This window comes from Trichechus manatus, unplaced genomic scaffold (genome assembly GCF_000243295.1).
Source record: "Trichechus manatus latirostris isolate Lorelei unplaced genomic scaffold, TriManLat1.0 scaffold00180, whole genome shotgun sequence".
Classification (NCBI taxonomy): Eukaryota; Metazoa; Chordata; class Mammalia; order Sirenia; family Trichechidae; genus Trichechus; species Trichechus manatus.
The window spans coordinates 4,677,280-4,688,122 of NW_004444116.1; the positions used below are offsets into that span (position 1 = coordinate 4,677,280).

The window sequence follows — 10,843 nt, forward strand, 5'->3', positions numbered from 1 at the left end:
CTTCTGACATCCATTTATGTCTTTTCTTTCTCTCTCCTGTCTTTTTAATGACCTCTTGCTTTCTTCATGTATGATGCCCTTAATGTCATTCCACAACTCATCTGGTCTTCAGTCATTAGTGTTCCACCTGTCAAATCTATTCTTGAGGTATTCTCTTAATTAAAGTGAGATATACTCAAGGTTGTACTTTGGCTCTGGTGGATTTGTTTTCATTTTCTTCAGTTTCAACTTGAACTTGCATATGAGTAATTGACAGTCTGATCCGCAGTCAGCCCCTGGCCTTGTTCTGACTGATGATATTGAGCTTTTCCATCGTATCTTTCCACAGATGTAGTCAATTTGATTGTTGTGTATTCCATCTGGTGAGGTCCATGTGTATAGTCACTGTTCATGTTGGTGAAAAAGGGTATTTACAATGAAAAGTTCTTCAAAATGTAATCATGGCATCTTCAGCATCGTTTCTATCACCAAGGCCATATTTTCCAACTACTGATCCTTTTTTGTTTCCAACTTTCACATTCCAATCACCAGTAATTATCAGTGCATCCTGACTGCATCTGTGATCAATTTCAGACTGCAGAAGTTGGTAAAAATCTTCAATTTCTTAGTCTTTGGTCTTAGTGGTTGATGCACAAATTTGAATACTAGTCATATTAACTGGTCTTCCTTGTAGGCATATGGATATTATCTTATAATTGACAGTGCTGTACTTCAGGATAGATCTTGAAATGTTATTTTTGATGATGAATGCAGTGTCATTCCTCTTCAAGTTGTCATTCCCGGCATAATAGACTGTCTTAGTTGTCAAGTGCTGTTATAACAGAAATACCACAAGTAGATGGCTTTAACAAAGAGAAGTTTATTTTCTCACAGTAAAGTAGGCTAAAAGTCCAAATTCAGGGCGTCAGCTCCAGGGGAAGGGTTTCTCTCTCTGTTGGCCTTCTCATCAATCTTCCCCCAGACCAGGAGCTTCTCCACGCAGGGACCAAAGGACTTGCTCTTCTCCCGGCACTGCTTTCTTGGTGGTAGGAGGTCCCCGTCTCTCTGCTCCCTTCTCTCTTTTATATCTCAAGAGATTGCCTCAAGACACAATCCAATCTTATAGATTGAGTCCTGCTTCACTAACACCACTGCTGCCCATCCTCCCTCATTAACATCATAGAGGCAGGATTTAGGACATAAAAGAAAATCACACAACACAGGGAATCATGGCCCAGTCAAACTGATACACACATTTTTTGAGGGACATAATTCAATCCATGACAGTAGACCGTATGATTGTCTGATTCAAAATGACCAATTCCAGTCCATTTCAGTTCACTAATGCCTAGGATATCGATGTTTATGCATTCCATTTCACTTTTGACGGTTTCCAATTTTCCTAGATTCATACTTCGTACATTCCACATTCCGATTATTAATGGATATTTGCAGCTGTCTCTTCTCATTTTGAGTTGTGCCACATCAGCAAATGAAGTTCCCAAAAGCTTGACTCCATCCACGTCATTAAGGTAGACTCTACTTTGAGGAGGCAGCTTTTCCCCAGTCATATTTTGAGTGCCTTCCAACCCTAAGGGGCTCATCTTCCAGCACTATATCAGACAGCGTTCCGCTGCTATTTATAAGGTTTTCACTGGCTAATTCTTTTCAGAAGTAGACCACCAGCTTCTTCTTCCGAGTCTGTCTTAGTCTAGAAGCTCAGCTGAAACCTGTCTGCCATGGGTAACCCTGCTGGTATTTGAATACTAGTAGCATAGCTTCCAGCCTCACAGCAACACACAAGCCCCCACAGTACGACGAACTGATAAACGCGTGAGGGATCAGCAGATATAGCAGTGATAAATTTTTAAGTAAACCTCTGGCTAATAATATCTGATTAATGTGGCCTCCTTTCCTATCGCAGGAAAGGCTGCATTACGCTCCCACAGATGTGCCTCAGAAAGGGATCAGTAAGAGGATACCTCTAGCCCCGTTTACATTCTAAAATGAGGAAGTACTATTATTTTAAAGGGCTTTTTTTTTCTTTAAAGACTTTGTGGTTGTAATGAGTTCATCCCAGTCTATTTTATGTAAGTTAAAAATCTTTCAGATAGGCTTCTTACTAGGTTTAGAGATAGCAGTGTGGTGGAGTACTTTAAAAAAATCACTCTATTAAGCTGACTAAGGAACACGAAAGGGAAGTTTTATCAGAATGTAGATATTCACAGGCAAAGAAGATGAGAGGCTGACAACATGCTCTGGATCTCTGAGAGAGAAGAAATATTAATTATGAATCTAATTTTAAAAAAACAAAATAGATTGATGAAGTCATAGTCCATAACAGACATGTAGCCTTAATATTTAACAGTTTAATAGCCCAAATTCTGTAAAATGTCCGAGGTTGGGATCATGTAAAATGACTATATTCTCTTTCAAGACATTTTTGTCTTGGCAACAAAATTCTCATTGGGGATAGTGTTCCACTTATTATTTTATCTTTTCTTTTAAGTGATGCTGAATCAAACATCAGTCACTGAATTTCTCCTTCTGGGAGTGACAGACATCCAAGAACTGCAGCCTTTTCTCTTTGTGGTTTTCCTCACCATCTACTTTGTCATTGTGGCTGGGAATGGAGCTATCCTGATGATTGTCATCTCTGATCCAAGACTCCATTCACCTATGTATTTCTTCCTGGGAAACCTCTCATGTCTAGATATCTGCTACTCCACGGTGACACTGCCAAAGATGCTGGAGAACTTCCTGTCTACACACAAAGCAATTTCTTTTGTGGGATGCCTAAGCCAGCTTCATTTCTTTCACTTCCTGGGTAGCACAGAGGCCATGTTGTTGGCTGTGATGGCCTTGGACCGCTTTGTGGCTATCTGCAAACCACTTCGTTACAGTGTCATCATGAATCATCAGTGCTGTACCCAGATGGCTAGCACAGTCTCGGTCATTGGGTTTTTCTATGCCCTGCTGCACTCCATAATGACCTCTCACTTGAACTTCTGTGGTTCCAACCAAATCCATCACTTCTTCTGTGATATTAAACCATTGTTGGAGTTGGCCTGTGGGAACACTGACCTCAACCAGTGGCTGCTCAATATTGTCACAGGGACCATTGCCATGGGCCCCTTCTTTCTCACACTTCTCTCCTATTTCTACATTATCACCTATCTCATCTTCAAGACCCATTCTTGCAGCATGCTTCACAGAGCACTGTCCACCTGTGCCTCCCACTTCATGGTAGTTATTCTTCTCTATGCTCCTGTTCTCTTCACCTATATTCGTCCTACCTCAGGCAGCTCCATGGACCAGGACAGGGTGATTGCCATCATGTACACTGTGGTCACTCCAGTACTGAATCCATTGATATATACTTTGAGGAACAAGGACATGAAGAGGGCTTTAATCAGGGCAATCAGAAGGAAGCTATGACTTGAAGGATCTAGAGAACTCTTCTGAGGCATAAATAAGTAGGCAATGAGAAAGCTGAGATTTGAATTTATACTGCTTCTCAAACTGTTTACAGTATATATGAAAGTGGGGACTGAATAAAAGAAATATAAATGGTAAAGTCCAGTGTAGTAGGTTTTGATGTTGTTAGGTGCCATCGAGTCGGTTCCAACTCATAGCGGCTGAATGTACAACAGAATGAAACAATACCCAGTCCTCTGCCATCCTCACAATTGTTGTTATACTTGAGCAGGTAGGTAGGTAGCATAAAAGAAACTTAAACAAGTTTGACACTAGCTATGGAACCCTCATGAATGGGTTTTTGGTATGTTAATTGATATAATTGATTTGTTATATATTCTACTGTGTTCTTGTATGAAATCAGGTATAAAAATATGCCTATATTACCCACGTATATGGTAAATAGATAATATTTAAATTTGTTTATCTGTGTGATCCCTTTAGATTAGCACATTTTAATGTGAGCAATAAAATTATTATACTTTTATATTTTGAAATTTTTTTTAGGGCCGTGGTTACTTAATTGTTAAAGAAAATGCTAATTCACATATGAATTAAGCAGAATTCTTAAGAGGTATGTCATGATTTCTTACTCACTAAGCAGAGGTAAATCAGTAATTAAAACAAATGACCTGTAATCACTAATCAACAGAAATAAAATAGCCAATTGTTCTTCTAAAGAGGTCAGGCATCTCTATCTCCAGAGATCTTTTAAAAGTCAACCGGCCAAAAGTTAGTACTGAATGTGGGTGAAGCGTGCACAACTTGACCAAGGTAAGTGATGATACTAAAAACTACACAAGAAAAGAGACATTTTTCGTAAATACTCTAACATATACAATTTAGCAATAATAACCATAAAATATGTGTGTGGTTACATAGGTAGATACGTATGCATATATGTGTAAAGTAAGGTATATGTGTGTATATACGTGTGCACATATAGGTGTATCTGTAAGCATATGTATATATGTGTGTGTGTGCTACATATATATTCATATATATAATAAAGCACATAGGGGGCACAGTAACAGACACTTCCTAGACATAAGAAAACACCTCATGGGATTGGTTTACTGGGTTTGAAGGCTTAGGGCCATAGTCTCATGGGACAACTCAGTCAATTGGCATAGCATAGCTCATAAAGTTTAGGTTCTACATCTAGTTTGGTGAGTAGCATCTATGGTCTTAAAAGCTTGCAAGCAGCCATCTAAAATACAGCTATTGGTCTCGACTAGTCTGGAGCAAAAGTGACAGAAGGAAAACAAAGACTGAAAGAAGAAACTAGTCTACAGGACTAACAGCCTACAGGAACTACAAACTCATCAACCCTGACAACAGAAGTAGATGGTGCCCGACTACCACTACCTACTGTTATGACCAGGCACACAATAGATGGTCCTGGAGACAATGGGAGAAAACTGTAGAACAAAACTCAAATACTTAAAAAAGATCAGACTTACTGACCAGTAGATACTAGAGGAACATCTGAGACTATTGCCTTGAGAACCCTTTAAATATTGTACAGAATACACTCCTGGAGGTCATCTTTCAGCTAGACAATAGATTGGCTCATAAAATAAACAATATCACCCTCGAGTATTGTGCTCCTTTAAAATATCATCTATATGAGACCAAACGGTCAATATTTACCCTAAAGCAAAGATGAGAAGGTAAGGGGGAGGGGCAGGGAAGCTAGATTAATGGAAAGGGAACAACCAAAACAGAAATAATAAGAATGTTGACACATTGTGAAAAATGTAGCCAATGTCACTGAACAACTTGTGTAGAAATTGTTGAATGGGAACCTAATTTGCTGTGTAAAAACACAGTAAAATATTATAAAAAATAAAACTGCAAGCAGAGCCATCTGAAAAAAAAATCAACTGAATTATTAAACACAACATGATTAATGTAATTGATATCACTAAATTGTACAACCGAAAAATGCAAAATTAGCAAATGTTGTTATATATGTTTTTACAACAATAAAAAAAGAATTACTGTGAAATACAGTTAAAAGTGAGTCAGAATGAAAAAAATCTCAAGAATTCTTTCCTATGTCATTCGTGTGTTACTTTTACTTGAGCATTTGGTGATTGAAAATGATGACTTTCAACACTTTTTCTACTTTCTTGTCCTGTTTTTCTATTTTTATTCCATACCCACCCACCCCCACTTTTTTTGACAGATTGTTATAAAGTAAGGCAAGTGAAAGAGGAAGAATTCATCCAGATTTTGTTTTGTTTTCCTTTCTTGGCTTAAAACTCCCACTAAAGTGAAAACAATGAATTCCTAGCTGCTGAGGTATTTCTTGAGTTAACAGAGAAATCATCCTCCTCACTTTTAAGTACCTAGATGTGCCTGCTGCCGCTGAAAAGATTATGGGGTACCAGCATTTATAACTATTTAGAGAGACAGGCAGACAACACTACGAAAAGATATTTTGAACCAGTGAACTGACTATTCAAAGTTTTTGCATTCAGTTTTGCCAACCCAAACAATTAGTTCTGACCTCTCCCCTGTGTTTTCATCTATCTTCAACTTCACCTTCTTGGTCCTTCAATTCTGTTTTTGTTGATGAAAATAAGTGTGTGTAAAGAAGGCACCTTCCACTCTGAACTGTCACAGAGTAGCAGTAAACGCATCATTTCTGCTTGCATTTCTGTCACATGACAATCTACATGAAGACTGTGAACTACAGAGGACCACATGGAGTTCTGGTGATCTCTTGCTGCACAACAAACTAGTACCCCAAAGCTTAGTGGCTTAAAACCTTTAATTAAATTGCATGATTCTATGGGTCAGAAATTGAGAAAATCACAGCCGGGAAGGGTTGAATTTATTTAATAATATCTGGATCCGCAGCCAGGATGACTTGAACAGCTGGATATTGAATAGGTGAGAGTTAACAAGGTCTCTCTTTTTCCCTTTCTCTTTCCCTCTCTCTAGCTTCTCCATGTGGTTAGCATGTTCTTCTTCACTAGGAAAGCCTCAAAGAGCAGACTATTTCCACGGTGGCTCAGGGGCCAACAGACCAAGGCCAACCCTTCCAGCTGTCTTAAGATTACGCCCAGAACTGGGATTAACATTACTTGTACTATACTTTATTAGTCAAAGCAGTCACAGGCCAACCCAGCTTCAGAGGAAGAGGTAATAGACCCCACTTGAGTCCCTGAGTTGTACAAACACTTTAAATGTTCAGGTGCTAACAGAAATGTTGGAGGTTCAAGTCCACCCAGAGGCTACTTGGAAGAAAGGCCTGGCAAGCTACTTCTGAAAATCATCCAATGAAAACCCTAAGGATCACAACAGAAACAATCTGCAACTGATCATAAGGATGGCACAGAACCTGGAAATATTTCATTCAGTTGTGCACAGGGTCACCATGAGTCGACAGTCAACTTGACGGCAACTAACAACAACATACTAGAATCACGTTATAGTATTAATTTCCATTTCCCTAAGCACTTTTTAATATATTTATTGGCCATTTTGATATTCTTTCATGAATTGCCTACTTAAGTGTTTTACCCATTTTTCTATTGGGTTGCCTGCCTTTTTAATTAATCTAATAGAATATGAATCTAATTATAAATTCTCTGTCAGAAAACTGGATGACAAATATATTCTCTGACTCTGCTGTTTACCTTTTTATTCCCTTGATGTTGTCTTTTGATGAATAGAAAATCACGTGGATTCTTTCAACTTATTGAATCCTGAAACTTGTCCAAATTATGTTTTTAAAAGTTTAAGCGTTTAAGACCCCATCTCCGAGAGACTCCTTTAGATAACACTGATGAAGAGTGGTTTACTGATGGAAGTAGCTTTGTTGATCAAGGGGTCCGGTTAGCCGGATCCGCGGTTGTTAGTTTAACTCAGGTCATAGAAGCTAAAGGCCTCCCACCTGACACCTCAGCACAGAAGGCAGAATTAATTGCTCTTATATGAGCTCTACAGCTAGGAGAGGGAAAGTCTGTAAATATTTACACAGATTCCAGGTTCTCCTATTTAATCTTACATACACATGCTGCCATATGGAAAGAAAGAAGAATGCTTACAGCCAGAAACTCCCTTATAAAATATAAAGACCTAATACTGGAATTATTGGAAGCTGTGTACCTCCCCTAACAAGTAGCAGTCATTCACTGCAAGGAACATCAAAAGGGTGACAGCCATGCCATTCTGGGAAATAATAAGGCAGATGCAGCAGCCAAATAGGCTGCTAAGAGCCTAGAAACACAAAAGACATTATCCCTGATTCCCTATGGTCCCTTACCAGAATATCCCCAGTATTTGAGTAAGGAAAAAAGCAAAGCAGATGAAGCAGGGTTCACCTTTAACCCTAGCGGATGGCTAGTAAATGAAAAATGGGTTGTCTTCATCCCTGATTCTATGCAGTGGAAGGTAGTTAAGGGAATCCATGATGATACCCACTTTGGAAGGGATGCTCTCCTGACCCTCCTCAAACCCCACTTCTGGGGAAACAACCTGCATAAGACAGTTAAGCAAATAGTAAGAGGCTGTGAAATCTGTCAGAGAAACAATCCCCAAGCTCATCCAGTTGTTCCCCCACTAGCTAACCCGGTTCAACATAGGGGGATGTACCCGGGGGAAGACTGGCAAGTTGACTTTACACTATTACCCCCCAAAAAAAGATTTAAATACCTTTTGGTTTTTGTAGACACCTTTACTGGATAGGTACAGGCCTTTCCCACTAGAACAGAAAAGGCCACAGAAGTAGTGGAGGCCCTGTTAAAAGAAATAATCCCCAGATTTGGACTTCCTCGGTCCCTACAATCAGATAACGGCCCAGCATTCGTGGCTAAGATAACCCAAAACTTTTCTAGTGCCATGGGAATAAACTACAAGTTACACACTGCCTGGCACCCCCAGTCATCAGGAAAGGTAGAGAGAATGAACCAAACTTTAAAAAGAACATTAACAAAGCTCTGTCAGGAGACCCAAGAGTCCTGGATAAAAATGCTCCCAATCGCATTGTTGCGAGTAAGATCAGCCCCCAGGAGTAACCTAAAACTCAGCCCTTATGAGATGCTATATGGGCATCCCTTCCTGACTACAGATCTAGTTATTGACCCAGAATTAAACCAATCACTAAAGTATTTAATTAACTTGGGGCAAGTCCAAGAAGCCATCAGAAAACATGGGAATAAAGTGTTACCTGCCCCCAACGAAGGAAGCGGTCATGCCTATGAACCAGGAGATGTAGTGCTCTTAAAAACTGGGATTGAGAGCGCACCCGAGAGTCATCGCCAAAGAAAGTAGACCGGGCCCTTCCAGGTTGTCCTTATAACACCAACTGCAGTAAAGCTAAAGGGAGTCACCCAGGTACAGAACTCCCAGGTTAAACTTTATGTCCCACAGGATGCTCAGCCTGAAGAAGGCACACTTACTGGAAAACATCAATACACCTGCGAGCCCGTGGAAGACCTGAAGTTCCTGTTTAGAAGGAAAAAAGATCAGAGATAAGTAATGCCTGAACTTCCTACTCTAACAGGAACACTGTTTGCTATTCTGCTCTTGTTAATATTGCTTGCCTTTTGCCGTCAAGGAAATCCTCCCGAGGACCATTTATGCCTGTGCTAGGTATAAACCCTAACCAAAAATGGCCAGCCCCTTGCTCGTACTCCTCCTCCTCACTCCCCTTTTCGCTTTAATCAAGCAGAAGGCCCAGTGTGATGACAACTCTCTGATACAGCTGTCCGGGCTTACAGCGTGGAAGCCAACCTAACTAACTGCTGGGTCTGCTTCAAGGACCAAGAAACAGCAATAGCATCTGGCAACAGATTAAAGCCTTGTTACCTTTGCTAACTTGGTTTTTACCCCTGCTGGGACACGCTGTTACCCTTCTCCTCTTGCTTCTTTTCGGCCTATGCCTTTTTTTAAACTACTCGCCTGAGTCGTCTCATTTAGACTCCAATAGTTCCATTTAAAATTAACGGTAGTGCAGGACTTTCAGCCCCTCCCTGGTGAAGAGCCATCCCAACCATTAGATAGAGTAGGGAGAGATATCTACTCTGCTAGGCAGGCCAACAACCCGGTGTCAGCTTGAAGAAGTTACAGACGAGACCTCCGCCCCTACACCTTCGTAAAGAATTATGAGTATGAAATCTCTCAGGGGTGAATGAGATAAGGAAGGGAAAAAGGAACTGAGCCCCTAAGCAAAGGACCCTGAACTAAAAACATGTGCTTAACTAATGACACAAAACCTGTTATCTTGGAACATGCAATAATGAAAGAACAACCCACTCAGCTCTCAATGTACTTCCTTGATGTTTTTCAGAAGAACGGGCCCAATCTTGTCCCTGGAGCATGCGCAGACATCCGCAAGGTGACCGTCAGACCCGCAGCAGGAACTGAGCCAGCATCATGGGGGAACTATGCAGGCGCAGCACCCCATAATAAGTCCTGCCATCCAGTCCCAGGAGCCTTTGTTACGGGTTCCATCTTGAATTACTTCTTGCGCGCGCACCTAATCTTCATAACCCCACCTCTTTCATGAATAAAGATGATGCTTTTTCCCGCCAAAAAACCTTTGTAAGACCTAGCCAATCCTTCATTCAGGGAGACAAAGGCTAGCGTAACATTGTCCCTCTTTGTCTCTGCTCGCGAGCTGTTTTTCTCAATAAAGTTTTGTTTGTGCAGAAAAAAAAGTTTAAGAATTTAAGATAAACAAAAATTAATAGGAATTAAGTCAATTAATTACATGAGACATTTCACTTAAATATTGTGACTTCTTCAATTTCAAAGATATCAAATATATAAATTTTTCACACTATTATAAGAGCTAGCAAAATTTTAATTTTAAATTTTTTAAACTATGAAAATGATTTGAAGAATAGTTTATGCCTCTAATGTATCACCTAAGAAGCAGTTTTATAATATATATTTTACTTCAGTTAGGGGATCAAATGATACTTATTAAATTATTTCACTATAATAAAAATTCTAAAAAAAACCAGCTGCAGGCAAGTGAGTTCTGGTTGTTAAATATTCTTCATGACACCCCTGAATGAATACCTTCAGAAGTATTTACCTAAGCAATTAAATACAGGGATATAACCATCCTAAGATCAATTGTTATATTGTTCTGGTCTTGGGAGTTCCTAGAGGTCTCAAATGGTATCTATTCAAATTCCAAGTACTAGGAATGGCAGGCTTATAGTTACGCCTTCCCAGGAGATACTTTGTTTGTTTGCTTTTGTTTTTTGTTTTATTCACAGCCTAGGCTACAACAGAGGAACTTCTTTGTAATATTCTTTTGTTTATGCATAGACTTTTGTCTGTTGTACCTATCAAAAGAACAATGTGATCAATTAGGCAATAAAAGGTTTTATTGACCAGAAAAAAATGTTTGCAAGCAGGG

At 39.7% G+C, this 10,843-nt stretch overlaps 1 protein-coding gene across 1 annotated transcript; it reads left to right on the forward strand.

The window, feature by feature from the left end:
• The first annotated feature begins 2,444 nt into the window (after window positions 1-2,444).
• LOC101348718 (olfactory receptor 12D2-like) lies at window positions 2,445-3,460 on the forward strand. Its single transcript, XM_004387095.2, has one exon. It carries the CDS (start codon window positions 2,491-2,493, stop codon window positions 3,415-3,417), a length of 927 nt encoding a protein of 308 aa, XP_004387152.1. The 5' UTR covers window positions 2,445-2,490; the 3' UTR covers window positions 3,418-3,460.
• Window positions 3,461-10,843: the final 7,383 nt, after the last annotated feature.

What these genes read in the sequence shown, in the direction of transcription:
- LOC101348718 (XM_004387095.2), top strand. Translation starts at nt 2,491, where the DNA reads ATGCTGAATCAAACATCAGTCACTGAATTTCTCCTTCTGGGAGTGACA.